This window comes from Brachyhypopomus gauderio, chromosome 20 (assembly GCF_052324685.1).
Source record: "Brachyhypopomus gauderio isolate BG-103 chromosome 20, BGAUD_0.2, whole genome shotgun sequence".
In the NCBI taxonomy this organism is placed as follows: domain Eukaryota; kingdom Metazoa; phylum Chordata; class Actinopteri; order Gymnotiformes; family Hypopomidae; genus Brachyhypopomus; species Brachyhypopomus gauderio.
The window spans coordinates 4,025,131-4,044,613 of NC_135230.1; the positions used below are offsets into that span (position 1 = coordinate 4,025,131).

The window sequence follows — 19,483 nt, forward strand, 5'->3', positions numbered from 1 at the left end:
CCCGGAAAGGTGGTGACTGATCTTCGAGGACGCTCCCCGGTAGGGCTGCCATGATTAGTCGACTAGTCACGACTATGTCGACTACTAAAATAGTCGACGACTAATTTATTAGTCGATGCGTCGTTTTTTTTTCCTCTCCAAACTGCTGCGACAGTTTCCACTGCTGCGTCTGCGTTTCTGTCCTTGACGCACATGCGCAGTTTAGTGGAAACCGGGGTAAACAGTTGACGACATCCCAGGACGTTATACAGACAGGCTCTGGTATCGTGGCTACCCGGCTACGGAACTCAAAAGTGCGGGATCATTTTCCGTAGTCGGTTTCCGAAACGCGTGCAATATCTGCAAGGCAGAACTTGCCTTCCACGGCAGCACAACCACGTACCTGAAGCATGTTGTGGCTACTTGTGACAACGATGAATAGGGACCGTCATCTCTGTAATCTAAATTGCTCGTTAGCTGCTAAAGTTACCATAAACAGAGCGTTAACTTAGTACTTACTTATCGCAGGGTTGCCAACTTTTTTTTCGGCGTGAGATATCGGATGTGTGGTGTGTGAGCGTGTGAAGACGGTCAAATGCGTGTCTCTCACTCTCAATGCGTGAGAGTTGGCAACCCTGCTTATCGTGGTAACTGTAAAAGTTAACATTAGTGATGGCGATTGGTTTAATTAGCCTTAGCACGCATTCGTGTATTTTCTGTAACGTCAGTGAGACCAAAACTTTATTTTTGTGAATAACTCCTTAGTTTCAGGTCCCTACCTAATTTGATTTAAATGTAGCGAAGTTTGATGCCAGAGACTAATGAAAGAAAGAAAAACCTAAAAAAAATTCTTTATTAATGTAGGCCTATTTATTTTTGTGTTTTTTAAGGCAGTGCCTTATCCTTATTTTAATAATTGTTTGTTGCAACAAGCTGCATATTTCATTAAAGGTTTAATGAACTATGATCTTAATTGTTTTTATTTTTAGTTATAGCTGAAATCTAATGATGGTTATATAATAGCAGTTGAATTCTAGTGTGATAAGCTGTATGTTTTATATTCAATTAACGTACAATCCGACTAGTCGACTAATCGTAAAAATTAATCGGTGATTAGTCGACTATTAAAATCGTTTGTGGCAGCCCTACTCCCCGGGGGATGAGATCCCTGGCTGGGTTGGGCAAAGTGGGAACCCCGCGAGCAAAGGGAAAGTACCTATCCAGGGAGTGATGTCACCGCCAGTCTCCGTTGGTGTTCTCTGTTTGCACTGGCACTGTTTGCTTCGTTGGTACGAGGAGCGGGTCTAAATTTTGAGGACCTTAATTGATTTGGGATTTTTTTTTTAACCTCTCACAAAAAAAAAAAGTGTGAAGGGTCATCTCTGGGATTATCTAGAATTATGGGTAAACATCATTTGGAAAAAAATGGTAAAATACATAGCAAGAGTAAAGCATCGGAGGCTCATAGTTTCATCATAATAATAATAACTATAAGTGTAATTTACCAAATGACCAGAGATTATTTAGAAGATGTAACTCAACATGTGGGTTTTTGGACTAAGCATTATGGGTTTGGTTCAGAGGGAACACTGAGTGTAGACTATCTGCACCGACTAGTTGAGAGAGTAAAAACAGAGCCCAAGGGCGCAAATAGAGAAACGTGCAAGTATTTTGTTAAACATAAAGTAGATATGGAAGAAAAAGCAAAATGTTGGCTTGAAGAAGCAGAGAAAAGGCAAGCACGACAGGTAGGGATTAAAAAGTGTACTAACCAAAGTCTCTCAGTGTGTTGTTGTAGCCGACCAGACCTCGATGCTGCCCCGCCAAGATCTGCTCCAGCCATCCCGGCTCAGCAGCATCCACAGCCGCTACCCCTGCCTCCCCCACCTCCACCGCCAGTTCCAGCACCACCAGCTCCGGCGCCACCACGTTGTCTGTAAGGTGTCCTTGAGTGTCAGAAAGGCGCCTATGAAATAAAATTTATTATTATTATTATGTGTCGTTCGCGAACGATCCCGGCTCTAAGAGCGAATGATTGGAACCGGCTCCACAATGGGAGCAGTTTTATGATCCTATTTGGGAGCCGCTTTTTCCTTCAGTATTGCGCTTGTGCTCTGCAAGTGCCACATTGCCACAGTTTTTTTCCAACATCGTTTTTATTTGTCCTTCGGTGCCTCGCTGTCTCTCTCTCCTTGTGCGTATTGCTCTGTTTCTGCCAGTGGTAGAGAGCGGAGAGGTTATTTCCTCAGTCGGAGTTTATTTTCCTTAGCCTAAGCTAAGTTTATACTTGGCCGAAAATGACGCAATCGCGGTGGCTCCGCCCCTGCGTGAGGACCCCCGTGCGAAGCGAGGTCATGCACCTCTTCAGCGCAATGAACAATGTTATGTATGCCGGGTTCATACAAGGTGGAATTCAAGCACTTGTACGTCACTTTTCAATATTGAAAAAGCCCATTTTCAATATATCCCAGCACCTTAAACTTAAATATTTATACATATAGGCCTACTTCGAAATAATTCGCCTTTTTATCACATCGATTCAGTCAGACAGCTATTTGTTGTGAAACAAAATACAGTACATTTTCAAGTACTTTAGCCTACTTTAGCACTTTTCAAACCTGGAACACAATGCAAAATTAATATTTGTCAGGTAAATGTTCCTTCCCCTGTTTTTGAGGGGTGTTTCGTTAGACTACCACACAGACATGTGGACTCGAGTCACATGACTTGGACTCGAGTCCGACTCGAATCATTAAACTGCTGACTTGTGACTCAACAACATCACTGAAGACTTGCAACTTGACTTAGACTTGAGCTTTAAGACTTGAAAAGACTTGAAATCCTTATTTTAACATAATAAATAAGTAATATAGAATCACATAACTGGATCATTTTGTATTAAATGGTGGTGTAAAATGTGAACTGCTCACAGGGGGGAGGGGGCAGCAGCGTTGAATTTGTGCGGAGAGGACAAGCAACATGCTCCCAAAAATCATCCTGTTCAAATATAAATATGCTGTTGTGAATAAAAGAACTGCGACATGCAAGACATGTGGAGTCAGGATAAGAGATGGAGATGCAACCACTCCAAACTTTGTTCGACATTTGAGGCTGCACAAACTAAAGCAAGACTCTGCTATGTATATTTAACATAATGCTATAACGGTTAGCTAGCTAGCTGGCATGTGATAACTCAGGGGTCGAAAATTAACTTTTACAAGGGTCCAGATGAGCAATTTGACTTGTGTCAGCGGTCCGCACCAACGATAATTCGAATGGGGGGGGGGACTGACTGACGAACGGACGAAAGTCACTGAGGCGAGGGGAGGTGGGCAGGGGCTGTAGGTGACGACGACAATTGCGACAACGTCTCACTCAAACGAACCGAAACACTCAAACACTTAACGTTAGTTAGTCTGACTGACTTAATATACTACTAATCAACTGCATCAATTGTGTTAAATATTGAAATTACATCTGGTGACTTGACTAGGACTTGAAGTTTAAGACTTGGGACTTGAGACTCGCTTGTATTGACTTGTTACTTGACTCGAGACTTGATTGTATTGACTTGGGACTTGACTCGAGACTTGATTGTAAAGATTTGAGACTTACTTGTTACTTGCAACTTAGTGACTTGTTCACATGTCTGCTACCACATATCGTTTTGGAAAACCTGCAAAGAATGTCTCCACTGCCCGCAGGTCAAGCGTGTGCTCCACACATCTGACCAATCACACGCAGCTTTCAGTTAATAATGTGGTGGGAAAACACTGAAAAAAAAGTTATCTCCACTTTTTTTGTGGAAACGGCAGGCAATTGGCCAAGCTGTATTGCATTCTATTTTGGTGCTATTTTGTGATAATTTAATAATTGTTTTATTTATAAAGCATTGTTATGCAGCATTTTTACTCATCACAAGTGCTTAACAATGTCAATAATGAAACAAAATGTTATAAAATTAGGTTTAAGCTATTAATTAATAATGTAAAAAATATATATGGGGAGCCGTTTGGGAGCCGAAAAGACCCGGCTCTTTACAGCAGTGTTTTTCAAACTTTTTTTCTGGTGACCCACATTTTGTCCATGATTTTTCACGCGACCCAGCCAAGTTGTTGACGGGGGGTGGGGTGGGGGATTGAGTTTAAGTGTTATATCGCGATCGATCGCCAAGTATTAACGACTCCGCCGTTCGCGCTGTCGCGCACTACGGTCACTCGCGAAAGTATAATCCATTAATATAATAATTTATTAAATATATTAACATTTATTTTTTTGCGACCCTTTTTTTTTGGCTCGCGACCCATCCAAGGGTCGCGACCCATAGTTTGAAAAACCCTGCTTTACAGTAAGAAGAGCCATTAGAGCAGCATCTCAAAATAGAGCCAAAAATCCCATCACCACCATGTATATGAACCTCAAAATGTAAGTTACATACCAAGAGTTCCAAATTTTTAAAAGTTGTGCCAACTTATCATATAGCGGCGTGGTGTGGAAGAAAGAGGCCACAGACATGTCCATTCTTATCAAGAACAGAGGTTTTATTCTCACCTCGCAAGAAAATTGCCACTCACAGGCACAATTAGATCAAACTCGAAGCCTTAAATAGCTTGGCCTTGCACATGAAACACAGGGGGAGGTCATGAAGACGGCAACGTTACACATACATGGAGGGGGAACTCGGATAATGCACATGTACATAAAAATGGACCGGGGTGACTTAACTAATAACAGTTAAGTCACACAATTAATAATCATTAATAACACTATACAGACATAAACACTACATAATACGCATAACAGGGCCAGACCCCAAGGGCTCACGGGTAATGACGTCACCCTCTGGCACCCCCCCATTGGCCCGACGCTACAATATCTTGTTCAGATAATGTATATTTCACATGTACATAAATCTCTAAATTCAATACTAAGAATAGCTAACTGAAGTTGGGTCATATAAGACAAATGACAAAACGATTAAATTAACACGTTTATTATACCTTTCTGCAACAAAGGTAGTATTTCAACCAAAATACTCACATTTGGACGTTTGGAACAAGAAATAATAAGTTGGCTCAACTGTGAGTGAGTTTCTTAAAAACTTAAGAAAACTTAAAACTTTTCTCGACTTTTTCGTTTTTACAGAGTAGCGTAGGTCGCTGCTTGCCGCAGGTGAAATCCATTTCAAGATGTACGGAGTCCAATCGCAAACCCCACCCCGTTCTCAACTAAGGAGTCAAATTGAGCATGCGCAGAGGAGTTGGCCTGGCCTTAACTAGGGTTCAACTACAATTTGTATATTTTGACAATGCAGGTTGTAAGGTCAGATCAACTTTTAACAAGAAACTCAATAAAGTAAGCTGATCCAATTACTTTGTTATCGTTTATGGTGCAATAAATTATTTTTGGCTCAGCTAAACAAAAAATCATAGTAAGGCGAGCAATTTTAAGTTCTGTTTTTTACAGTGTATAAGTACAACGTAAGTTACGAAGAGTTTTGGGAAACGCTCGTAAATTTAAGAATATTCATAAGTATGAGGTTGCGAAGTACTTAGTTATGAACGTTTTGGGAAACGCACCCCTGTGCTCTATTGAGCCTACCCCAGGAGTAGGCAATAATTGTGGGACCACATGAGAAACTGTAGGCTTTTAGAGGGCCACACATACTTAACTGGGTTCTGCACTATACATATCTTAATAAAATAAATACTGATTGAAACATTACAATGATACAATGAAAATGTGGAGGACAATATATCATTAATTAATAACTTGTGACTTCAGTTAAAAAAATACTTTTTGCTTTTGAAGAAAAAGTGTTCAGTTCTGTGAAAGGAATGATTGTTCTCATTAATGTTTTTCATGATTGTTGTACTGATACTAATGAGGGGTGAGTTTTCAGGCAACAGAAGGTCAGGGGCAGTGTTAACACCTACCTTCTCTGACGTACTAGCGCGAATAAAAGGTCAGCTCAGGACGGCGAGCCCAGAGCTGCCATGTATGCTAGACATGCTGTGAAACTTTCAATGAATTGCTACTCAATGCATTAATAATTCTCAATTTGGCTCAAGTGTTATTTTTCCACCACACTGTTTAAATAAAAACTAGCATCACATCAATCACATAGCTGCAGCTCATCCGTCATGACTGTCGAGTTTTTCCTTAACCCACATATATAGATCAGTAACTGGGCTGTATCACCACTCTCCACACATTTAGATCAGTAACTGGGCTGTATCACCACTCTCCACACATATAGATCAGTAACTGGGCTATATCACTACTGCTCCACATATATTCAAGGATTCAAGGAGTGTTTATTGTCATTCGCATCACATTTGCATGGGGTGGAACTAAATTTTTATACTCAAGGTCCTGGTAATACAAATATACATATCTTATCTAAAACAATTAAAGTAAAGAGCAGTAATGGAGCTAGTGTTTTAGAAGACAGTAAGTCCACAATAGCAGCAACATGATATAAAGTGACCAGAGTTCAATAAAGTGACCGGTGAGTAAGTGGCTTGAACAGAGTCAGAGCAGTGAGTTGTTAGGTGGAGTTTATGAGTCTCACAGCTTCTGGAATGAAACTCTTCCTCATTCTGGTTGTCCTACACTTTATGCTCCTCAGCCTTCTGCCTGAGGGGAGCGGGACAAAAAGTGAGTGAGCTGGGTGTGTGGGGTCCTTCATGATGCAGGTGGCCCTCTTCCTACATCTGGAGAAATGTCCATGGTGGTGGGGAGGCTGACTCCAACAGTCCTCTGTGCAGCCTTCAGTTCAGTCGCTGATGTGCTTTCTTCACCAGACTAGAGGTGTTGTTGCTCCAGCTGAGGTTGTTGCTCAGGTGAACACCCAAGTATTTGTAGCTGGAGACAATCTCCACCTCTGATCCTCCGTCATGCAGGTGTGTGTGTGTGTGACTGCCCTTTCTGAAGTCCACAATCATCTCCTTTGTCTTATTCACGTTGATGCAGAGGTTGTTGTCGCTGCACCAACTCTCCAGATGTTCCACCTCCTGTCTATAGTTGGACTCGTCGCTGTTTGTGATGCGTCCAACCACTGCTATGTCGTCCGCAAACTTCACAATATGACAGCTTGAATGGGTAGGTGAGCAGTCATACGTGAGCAGAGTGAACATGAGGGGGCTCAGCACGCAGCCCTGAGGAGAGCCAGTACTGAGGGTTATGGTGGAGGAGGAGATGTTGTGGATCTTCACTGACTGTGGCCTGTTGGTCAGGAAGTCCAGGACCCAGTTGCAGAGGGAGGAGTTTAGTCCAAGTGAGTAAAGTTTGTTTACCAGTGTTTGAGGAATCACTGTATTAAATGCTGATGAGAAGTCCACAACAAGCATACGTACATAAGAGTCCTTTTGCTCCAAGTGGATGAGTGCATTGTGGACCACAAAAGAAATGGCATCCTCTGTGGACCGGTTCTTCCTGTAAGCATACTGGTGTGGATCCACATTGATGTCGATGGTGGCTCTGATGTGTGTCATGACCAGTCTTTCAAAGCATTTTGCAATTATCGGTGTGAGGGCTACTGGTCGATAACCATTCAGGCCGGTCATTGTGGAGCTGTAGATCAGTAACTGGGCTATATCACTACAGTTCCACATATATAGATCAGTAACTGACATTGTGGGCATTTTTAAAAGAACAGTCCATCTCCTGCAGAACTTGAAAATATTGGAGCTTCTGCCATCGTGCAGTCTCTCCTGCTTTCCACCATGTGGTCGACTGCATTGATGTCAGCCACATTCACATTAAACCACATGGCAAGTTCAAAGGAGATTTTTCAACTGCAGACTCTTTCATTCTGTACAGCTGCAGGTCATCTGTGACCCCACAGGCTGCGTTCTGAATGTATTTAAGTTACCAATTTTGATTTTCACATATCAGAATTTGTCCTAGGCATTTAACCCATCTGAGCAGTGACAACACACACATACACACTACTGAACCCTAGGGGGCTGTGAGTACACACAAACATACACACTACTGAACCCTAGGAGGTTGTGAGTACACACACACACACATAAACTCCTCCAGCTCCAGTAGTGATAAACTCCTCCAGCTCCAGTAGTGGTAAACTCCTCCAGCTCCAGTAATGGTAAACTCTTCCAGCTCCAATAGTGATAAACTCCTCCAGCTCCAGTAGTGATAAACTCCTCCAGCTCCAGTAGTGATAAACTCCTCCAGCTCCAGTAGTGGTAAACTCCTCCAGCTCCAGTAGTGATAAACTCCTCCAGCTCCAGTAGTGGTAAACTCCTCCAGCTCCAGTAGTGATAAACTCCTCCAGCTCCAGTAGTGATAAACTCCTCCAGCTCCAGTAGTGATAAACTCCTCCAGCTCTTTTATTGAACAGCCCCCAAGCAGGTGCTTAATATCACAAAGCTAATAGCTAATACACTTACCTGAACACATCATACTAGAAGTAACCTTCTAGTATACAAGAATACAAAGCAATCAAACAATTAATGATTGGTGTTACAGTATAATTTATACATCATATAGTGTCTTTACATGTAAATAAATATATACAACCCAGGTAATAATATGACTTTGTCAGGGTGACGACACGTGCACGTGCTGTTTAAGTGAAAGAAAAAGTGCGATAAGTGACAAACAGCTCAAAAGACAGAAAATGCGTCTGTTGCCTTAAACGTAGTATGTTTTGTTCTTAAATGTAGGCATCAAATCTCGTTCGTAAAATCTTAGGGCGCCCACAAGTGGTAGTCCGGCAATATTACAGTTCTTGTAAAAAAAAAAGAGTCACGAGCGCATATGGATTTGTGCACCTACACACTGTCGTATACACAAACACGTGCGCACAGACACACGTGCCCACACAGACGCGCGCGCGCGCGCACAATTAAATGGTCTTTCTCTATGCATATGGCAAACCTTCTGGAGATATGTCTGGAATTTAGTGGAGGGGGTTGGCATGGGTTAAACTGACAAAAAGAGAGGGAGAGAAAATGTGAGTGGTGGAGAGACGGAGAGATAATGTGAGTGGTGGAGAGACGGAGAGATAATGGGCTAGTCAGAGGTACCAAAACAGCTACAGACAGAAAACGACACAGAGAGACTGAAAGACGAGAAAGGTAGAATTAAAAGAGGAAGAAGGGAAGATGTAAATGCAGCAGGTGAAGGGCCCTCTTCCCTCTCTCATGCTCTCGTTTGCTCTCTCATTCTTGTGCTTCTCCATCACTTTCTTTGAATTCTTTTCATCTTTATTTTTTTGTTTACTCATTCATCTTCTAAGCTTCTCTCTACATATCACTCTCTTTCTCTCCCTCTAACCTTCTCCCTCTCTCCTTTCATCTTTCATTCCCTGTTTCTCCCTCCCTTCCACTCTCTCCCTCTGTCACCTTGGGTCCTGTTGGACACATCATTATTTAACTACAGAGAATACATCAATCACCCCCCCATCCCACACACACACACACACACACAGAATAAAAGTCTGAAATGAATGAGTGATGGCTAAATGTCAAGACCCTATAACACAATAACCTACACTGACAGATTTTACTTTAGGGTATGTGTGTGTGTATGCAGGTGTTGGGTTGGTGGGGGAATAGTGTGTGTGTGTGTGTGTGTGTGTGTGTGTGTGTGTACCATAACCGTTCAATGTCACTAGTTTGCTGTACTGAGTTGTAAACTTTTCATCATAAGTGACCAACCTCTTCTTTTTCTGTATGGCCTAAAGCATTTAAAAATAACAGCAGAAGTTATGGTACCAGCCAGAATGCTTGACCTTTGACCTTTGAACATCATTCTGCTGCAGTTAACTTTGCGTTATTGAACCTTTCATGTACAATGGCATGAATAACCTGGAACTGTGTATATGTGTGTGTATGAGTATATGAGTGTGTGTGTCTGTGTGTGTTTGTGTATGTGTGTGTGTCTTTGTGGATCTGTGTGTATGTGTAAGTGTGTGTTTGTGGATCGCTCTCTCTTTGTGTGTGTGTGTAGTGTTTGTGTGTTCATTTGTGGATCTGTGTGTGTGTGTGTGTGTGTGTACCTTTAGGCTTAGAGCAGGCTGTCATAGGAATGCAGAATGTGCCAGAGCAGAACATATTACATTAGGTGGGCAGCTCAAAATCTTGTCTTAGCATGCTCTTGTGTGTGTGTGTGTGTGTGTGTGTGTGTGTGTGTGTGTATGTGTGTATGTGTGCGTGTGTGTGTGTGTGTGTGAGTGTGTGTGAGTGTGTGTGTGTGTGTGTGTGAGTGTGTGTGTGTGAGTGTGTGTGAGTGTGTGTGTGTGTGTGTGTGTGTGTGTGTGTGTGTGTGTGTGTGTGTGTGAGTGTGAGTGTGTGTGAGTGTGTGTGTGTGAGTGTGTGTGTGTGTGTGTGTGTGTGTGTGTGTGTGTGTGTGTGTGTGTGTGTGTGTGTGTGTGTGTGTGTGTGAGTATGGTTATACATCAGCGTTTGTAAGTATGAATTTGAAAAGAAGGAGCATAGCTACATTTCCATTCCATTGCCGTGTTCAGTGGTAATACACAGTGTTCATTAGTAATGCACTAAACTAATGTTCATTAGTAATTTAGTGTTTTATTATAATTTACATTTATTTGTAATACAGTGTTTATTAATAATAGACAATTAACAAATAAACAACTGTTATCACAATATTGATATATAAGTGTGAATCACCTTTGTTTATCCTTTATTTATCACAAAGATCCTTTCTTTATTATGAGAATTAAACTCAGGCTTGGTACATATGAGATGTGATAATTTCATAACTACTTCTGGAAGAATGACAGCAAGAACAGAATCTTCACCGTGTCTAATGTCCCATTACCATTACCAAGTCCTGTACCACTCAGAACATTTTCCCCTTAGAACTGAACACATAGCCTGAGCTTTCTGAGTAGCTTGCAAATGTTGCTATTCGAGCATTTTGCAGAGAGTGCTTAACGCAGCGCGCCAGCTGCAGAACACCTGAGCACTGTGGGTATGGGAGAAGACACTAAACACCTGAGCACTGTGAGTATGAGAGAAGACACAGAACACCTGAGCACTGTGGGTATGGGAGAAGACACTAAACACCTGAGCACTGTGAGTATGAGAGAAGACACAGAACACCTGAGCACTGTGGGTATGGGGGAAGACACTAAACACCTGAGCACTGTGGGTATGGGAGAAGACACAGAACACCTGAGCACTGTGGGTATGGGAGAAGACACTAAACACCTGAGTACTGTGAGTATAAGAGAAGACACAGAACACCTGAGCACTGTGGGTATGGGAGAAGACACTAAACACCTGAGCACTGTGGGTATGGAAGAAGACACAGAACACCTGAGCACTGTGGGTATGAGAGAAGACACAGAACACCTGAGCACTGTGGGTATGAGAGAAGACACAGAACACCTGAGCACTGTGGGTATGGGAGAAGACACTAAACACCTGAGCACTGTGGGTATGGAAGAAGACACAGAACACCTGAGCACTGTGGGTATGAGAGAAGACACAGAACACCTGAACACTGTGGGTATGAGAGAAGAAACAGAACACCTGAGCACTGTGGGTATGAGAGAAGACACAGAACACCTGAGCACTGTGGGTATGAGAGAAGACACAGAACACCTGAGCACTGTGGGTATGAGAGAAGACACAGAACACCTGAGCACTGTGGGTATGGGAGAAGACACTAAACACCTGAGCATTGTGGGTATGGGAGAAGACACAGAACACCTGAACACTGTGGGTATGAGAGAAGATGGAGAACACCTGAACACTGTGGGTATGAGAGAAGACACAGAACGCTGCATATACAGCTTCGCTCTGCAGCGTAGGTAACTGGGGGGTGGGGTGGGGGGCAGTATTAAACCCACACATACCACCGAGACGAGCCTGCCCCGGTGCACTGAGGGCGGAACGTGGAGGGGGGGAAGAAATAGAGAGAGAGAGAGAGAGAGAGAGAGAGAGAGAGAGAGAGAGAGAGAGAGAGAGGAGATGCAGCAGGAAATAATCTGGAAAGCATAAGTGGCCTGTCGGATTCTGGGGGATTTTAAATGATTTCAGTTGTCCATTTCACTGCAGAGTCTTTGCTTTGGTCTCGCGGTACCGTGGGAACAAGTGACGCCCGCGCTCTCTCCCGCCGGCCGTGCCGCACTCGCGCAGCCGTGCTGAACGTCGACCTGTCACAGAGGTGCCCGCTGACCCGCGCGAGACGGACACGAAGGCCACGGACATGTCGTCGTTACTCCTGATGGTTCTGCTTTACGCGGCGAGCGCAGCGCGAGCAGGTAAAGTGGAACCGCACGCGCCAGGCGCAGGCAAGATATGCAGAAAGTTAACTTGTTGCTTATTTATATGCTACGTATGGAAACTACTTGAAAAAGCTGTTGCACTCTGCAATTTGCTCCAAGTCTGAGACGTTTTGCTGGTTTGCCCCACGCGCCCCTTGTGCGCCGCACTGTGGCACGGACACGCACGCACGCGCGCGCTGCTGGTCGGGGTAGCTGCCGGTTTGGGCTTGTCGCCACACTCCGGTAAAGGAGTAAGCGCTCTTTCGCTCTTCTCCTTTGAGACACGGACGAATTATCACAGCCCATGTGGGAAAAAAACGCCACGACACTGTTAAGTGCGAATGAGATCTGTCATTTAAGGTTGCAAACAAAATTACTCCAGGTTTGTAATGTTTCCAGGCAAAATAGGTAAAATCATCAGAGTATTAACTGTAACCATACTGTCATCAACAATATTTTTGCCCTGTGGTTGTCTTGTCGCTCTTCCTAACAAACGACCTCACTTTCAGTAAAAGTAAAACGATATACGAACTACACGCACCTAGATTTAAACAAATAAATGCCCGTTTCTGAGATCAGGAATTACTGTGTTGGGTCATTAGGTTCTTTAGAGATGAGGCCCATGGGTATAAGTGTGAATGATCATTCTCTATCTCTCTCTCTCTCTCTATAAATAAGGTAAGGTGACTGATGATAACTCCATCTTCATAAAAGATAAAACACTCAATAAAAACTCTATAAAAGACAGACAGATCAGAAATGTAAATCGGATTCTGGAAGACTAGAGCCCAGCATTAAATCTGAGAAAATTACATCACACATGACATCACACTTGACATAACACATGACATCAAACACCACACACAACAGCTCATAAGAACTCCTACCACACAATTGTCTTCTCTTTGAAAAAACAGAAATATTTGAGCAACCGCCCTCCCCAACAGAATCATTCTTTAAATCGCCTGGGGTTAGGATTAAATGCCAATAAGATAGCAAGAGGTTTAGAATGCTGGAGTAGTGTCTGTTTCCAAAGTATCACTGCAATAATTCATTTACACATATATGATCCAAATATTCGTATTTTCTTAATGAGTTCAACAAACACATTCTGACTAATTCCACTACTAATTTTATTTGAAGAAACGCAGTCAATGATCATTTTGGATATATATTTAGCACCTGGATTTGGTAAAGAATAGTCTTGTGGGCCAGTAGTTGGCATCCTGAGTTCTAGCACCTCAGGGTCGTGGTGTGTTTGAACCTGCACTGTGTTAATGAGGTTGGGTTCCAATAACTCTGGGTTGTGGTGTGTTTGAGCCTTCACTGTGTTAAAAACTCTCTTGACTGTGTTAATAACTCTCCGCCCCAAACCTTGACGGGTTAATGGGCTTCAGACACTGGTGGGGTCACCAGCTTTGAGGTGGTTTTCTGGAATTTTCTGTCTGGAGTCTTGAGTTCAGTGAGCTGTGTAGACAAGACAGGTGGTTTTCATTCTGTCCTTCAGCGAGATCCTCTTCACCAGACCAGGCCTGTTTGAAAGCATGTGTGGAAGATGTTTAGCACCGCGAGCAGTGTTCAGAATCACACGTCTATGGCTCCCCCCTTGAACCCTAAGGCACTAGCAGACTTACACACTTGTGGTTTTATTGTGCACGTCCACCCTTTGTGTGTGTCCATGTGCACTTGCAGCCTTGTTACTTCAGCTGTGCACCCTAGTTCACTTCCACCACATTTCTGTCACATTTCCCAGCCTCAAATAGGGTCCCTTAGTGTGTAGGACAATTTTTCTCAGTGAATCTTATATGTGGATGAGCAGGACTTACAAACACATATGAATAGCTGCTTTCACTCAAACCTCTCCCTGATGTTATGATGTAAGGTTTCATTTCGTTTAAGACATCTACACGTGGAATGGCAGAAACAGATGTCAGGACAGGTTTGATATGTTGGTCTAGGATCCACTGGGTCCTGCTTGAGTCCTGCAGTTTGGACTGTCAAGTTCACCTGACCAGGACATTCTCAGGATTTCATGACCAGAGGAAATGCAAAACAACACAATAGCAGAACTGTCAAACTGGAGAGAACAACCACTGTTTAGTAGTGTTCTTCTGACCTCCAGAATGTTCTACGGTGAAAATACAGTTTCACTTCTAGAATGTTTTTGAGTGTGCACTTGGATGACATGTTCCAGTGTGTGAGTCTGACTTCTAATATCCTCTAGAGTCTGTGCATTGCTTCTAGAATATTATAGAGTGTGCAATTGACTTCTATATTATTTCACAAAGGTGAACCTCTGTTGGCATTTAGTTACATACAGAGGTGGGACCAAGTCAGTGTTTTGCAAGTCTCAAGTAAGTCCAAGTCTTTATACCTCAAGTCCCGAGTCAAGTCTCAAGCAAAGACACTCAAGTCAAGTCAAGTCTCGAGTCAAGACAGGCAATAGTCAAGTCAAGTCCCAAGTCTGAAACTTGGAATTTCAAGTCCTTTCGAGTCTTTTTTTTTTTTTTTTTACCAATGTTGCAGGTATATTTTAAATGTAAATAACAGACATGCGTTCTTTTTAAAATCTGTATTCTCCTCAAATCTTGATAAAACATGTGCAACTGAAAACACAAAGTATAAAAAAAATTAAAATTACACCTCTTTATTGCACAGTTAAATTTGTTAAACTTAGCTGCAAAAATATTCATACTTTAAACTACAATTTTCCAGAAATAAATATTCTGTGAAAAAGTCATAAGTAGAACTCCATGTTTAAATAAAAAGTGCTGATATTTTCACAGTACAATACAAAGAACCATAACAGCATTTTCCCTCTCTTCTCTTATCTGGTTTCTTGGAGAACATGTGTGAGTGACACAAGACAAACAAATATAAGAACTGAACAATTAACAGGAATCTGCAACTTTAGACATTTCAGTAAACTATTCTGCATTGCATTTGCTGGTCAAAAGTCTGTATGTCATTTGTGCACGATGAATGATGTCCCCATAGCTGAAAACTCGCTCCACTTTTGTCAATATATTTTTTTCTCGACGTAGATGTCTTCAAATACACAATCCATGCTGAGATAGAACTGGATATTATGATGGTGACAGAGAGAGGCTCTCTTCCCAGAGTTCAGATACAGAACCCAGGGTTACCAACTCTCACGCATTGAGCGTGAGACACACGCATTTGACCGTCTTCACACGCTCTCACGCCACACATCCGATTTCTCACGCCGGAAAAATTCTAGTTTATTTACCTCTGATCCACATCTATGATTCAATGAGTTACTAGTTCGCTCTGGCACCAACCACTGGCGATCGATCGATCGCGATATAATACTTAATTTGTGTCCATTTTACACCCCGCCCGGTAAAAATTTACGTTCGCCAACCCCCCATTTGATTGGTTGTGCTGCAGCTCATGCACACACACACGTACAGAGTGTGGAAAAGCAGAGGACTGGTCTGCGTCAGAAGGACGGAAATGAAATTAATGGGGCGCACTTTATAAATATTAATATGCGTTTTAAAATTTAGATTTGGGGTAAAAAAAATCAAGTCTTTGCAAGTAAACAGGTTCAAGTCCAATTCAAGTCCCAAGTTATTGGTGTAAAAGTCCAAGTCAAGTCTAAGTCTCTGAATATTTTTTCAAGTCAAGTCAAAAGTCTTAATATTAATGACTCGAGTCTGACTCGAGTCCAAGTCATGTGACTCGAGTCCCCACCTCTGGTTACATACCTGCTTATTTGAGAGGGGTTTAATGTAAGCCTTATTGGGAGGAAACAGTGAGTGCTGAAATCTTTAAAACGGTATGTTTAAATGAACTGAATGCCTCTGCATCTTTTACCCTGCGGGTGACGGAAGTATTGGGCACCTCACAAATGCCTCTGCTTGCTCAAATCATCTGCCCCAAGCCATCTCCCCATCAGCAGGGCAAACACACACACATACATGCACACCTACACACACATATGCGCACAGACACACAGATAGAAATAGATTCAAACCTTTGTTGTGTGTAAGACAGAATGAATGAAAGGGATGGAGAGAGAGAGAGAGAGAGAGAGAGAGAGAAAGTCTAACTCGCATGTAAGCCTGTTTGTGATACTAGAGCATTCTGTGGGGACGTCCCTTTCTGTGTGCTAGCCACTGTATGCATTGTGAACTATACTGCATGAACTATACTGTATGTAGTGTGAACTATACTGTATGCAGTGTGAACTATATTGTATGCAGTGTGAACTATACTGTATGCAGTGTGAACTATATTGTGTGAACTATACTGTGTGCAGTGTGAACTATACTGCACACAGTTTGTTAGTGGGAGGAGTCTCGTGTCTGTTTGGTAGTGGGAGTCCCGTGTCTGTTAGTAGGATGAGTCTAACTAACTATAGGTTAGTTCATTTGCAAATGAAGACATGTGGAAGTGTTCTGTCAGGTGAGGGATGGAGAGGCAGGGGTGACTAGTATTCTATATACGAGTGACTAGTATTCTATATACGAGTGACTAGTATTCCATATACGAGTGACTAGTATTCCATATACGGGTGACTAGTATTCCATATACGGGTGACTAGTATTTCATATACGGGTGACTAGTGACTAGTATTCCATATACGGGTGACTAGTATTCCATATACGGGTGACTAGTATTCTATATACGAGTGACTAGTATTCTATATACGAGTGACTAGTATTCCATATACGAGTGACTAGTATTCCATATACGGGTGACTAGTATTCCATATACGGGTGACTAGTATTTCATATACGGGTGACCAGTGGGGAACCGTCAGGGCCCTCTACGCCCTCTCAGAGGGCCTAAAATATTCTTAAAGCATTATATATATAATTATCCAATTTTATTTTATCTACTTACAGTTTGACATTCGACATCTAAACAATTACAAAAATATAAGCAAATAAAATATTCACCCGTGTCTATTCAATCTGTGTTGGAAGGTGAGGGGTTGAGTGGAAGCCTGTGAGCCTGTGTCTCCCCCTATCAGGACTGTGATGCCCGCTGTTCGTTTACAGAGGGCCTGGCAGTTATAATTCAGCGCAATACCAGTTTCAAATGACAGCAAAATTGACCAATCATATCTTCTCTCTTAGTGGGCGGGCTTAACTGTATGATAATTTCCGCCCGCTGTGGCGACGCTAGCTGTCGTTAGCACCATCGCTAGCTAGTTTCGATTCATCCCTTTGACGTCCTCGTGCGCGTTGTTTACATATTCCGCTTCCGAGAACCACGGAGCTGTGAACCTTATTTTGTTTGGAAACTTATTTTGCTTAAGATGTTATCTAGTACAGATATTATTGTTTATTGCGTTTTTAAAGCTCTACTGTCGTCTCAGTTTTTCTTTATTTAGTTTATTAAGAAAGGAAAAAAAAATTTCGGGGGGGAGGGGGGGGGGGTAGCGGGCCCAGGTTTAAAGGTCACGGTTCGCTACTGCGGGTGACTAGTGACTAGTATTCCATATACGGGTGACTAGTATTCCATATACGGGTGACTAGTGACTAGTATTCCATATATGAGTGACTAGTATTCCATTTACGGGTGACTAGTGACTAGTATTCCATATACAGGTGACTAGTGACTAGTATTCTATATACGAGTGACTAGTATTCCATATACGGGTGACTAGTATTTCATATACGGGTGACTAGTGACTAGTATTTCATATACGGGTGACTAGTGACTAGTATTCCATATACGGGTGACTAGTGACTAGTATTCCATATATGAGTGACTAGTATTCCATTTACGGGTGACTAGTATTCCATATACTGGTGACTAGTGACTAGTATTCAATATATGAGTGACTAGTATTCAATATATGAGTGACTAGTATTCAATATATGAGTGACTAGTATTCCATAAAAGAGTGGCTAGGTGGAAATGGTAACTACTGACTAGTATTCCATATACCGGTGCCTACGTGGATATGGTAAATAGTGACTAGTATTCCATATACGGGTGAATAGGTGGATATGGTGACTAGTATTCCATATACGGGTGGCTAGTATTCCATATACGGGTGACTAGTGACTAGCATTCCATATACGGGTGGCTAGTATTCCATATACAGGTGGCTAGTATTCCATATACGGGTGACTAGTGACTAGTATTCCATATACGGGTGGCTAGTATTCCATATACGGGTGACTAGTGACTAGCATTCCATATACGGGTGACTAGTGACTAGTATTCCATATACAGGTGGCTAGTATTCCATATACGGGTGACTAGTGACTAGTATTCCATATACTGGTGGCTAGCATTCCATATATGGGTGACTAGTATTCCATATACGGGTGACTAATATTCCATATACAGGTGGCTAGTGACTAGTATTCAATATACGGGTGGCTAGTATTCCATATACGGGTGACTAGTATTCCATATATGGGTGGCTAGTATTCCATATACGGGTGACTAGTATTCCATATACGATTCCCAGGTGGATATGAGCATGGTTCTGCTCCAGAAAGGCTATCTGGACAAGTAGCTTCTCCTGGCACTACAGATGCTTAGATGCCCCACAGAGTTGAGTTCTAACCCTATAGATCTACATCTATAGATAAGTTGCTCTGGAGAAGAGTGTCTTCTTTTGTGCTCTTTGTGCTAAGTATTAAAGCATTACGAAATGCTTGATTATCAGAGCTGGATTATCATGGTACTAACCCTAAATGGTTAGTCCTGGTTTTCCTTTATTCTAAGATGCATAACAACAGCAGAGCATAAATGCTTTTAGCCCTCTGGCTCAGGCTGTATTATACTCAAATAGCCAAAAACTGGGTGTCTGCCTTCAATATTCAATACATATTCACCAATGACACAGCGTTATGCAAATCCTGACATCTACATAATGTTATTTGCTGTAAACCCACCTAGTTTGTAAATTGTTTTAGAAGCTCTGTTGTCATTCAGATCACTGAAAAAAATAACTGAATGCTCAAAAATATTTTCAAATTTCTTTTAAATGAAAGAATCGATTACATTCGAAAGGCAACAGGTTTTTTTATTTTATTATTTTTTTCTTTTTAGATTAGTTGATTCTACTCTCATTCCGTCACCTGGCGTTGTCTGGGAGATTTAACTTGCTACTCCTTGTGACGGGCAGGGTGAGCAACTAAAAAGGAAGCGATCACGCCAAGTCTCAGGGAAAAAGGATGGTTTAATTGAAAGTGTACAAACCAAAAACCCGTGCAATATCTCCAAATTAAGGATATAATGACCAGCGGT

The 19,483-nt window shown here is 42.2% G+C and overlaps 1 protein-coding gene across 1 annotated transcript in view; it reads left to right on the forward strand.

The window, feature by feature from the left end:
- Window positions 1-6: 6 nt before the first annotated feature.
- The window catches only part of col5a3b (collagen, type V, alpha 3b), an 80,232-nt gene continuing 60,755 nt past the window's right edge, over window positions 7-19,483 (forward strand). The window contains exon 1 of the mRNA XM_076982864.1: window positions 7-1,915. Coding sequence (XP_076838979.1) covers window positions 1,792-1,915 — 124 coding nt within the window. The 5' untranslated portion in view covers window positions 7-1,791. The remainder of the gene's footprint in view (window positions 1,916-19,483) is intronic.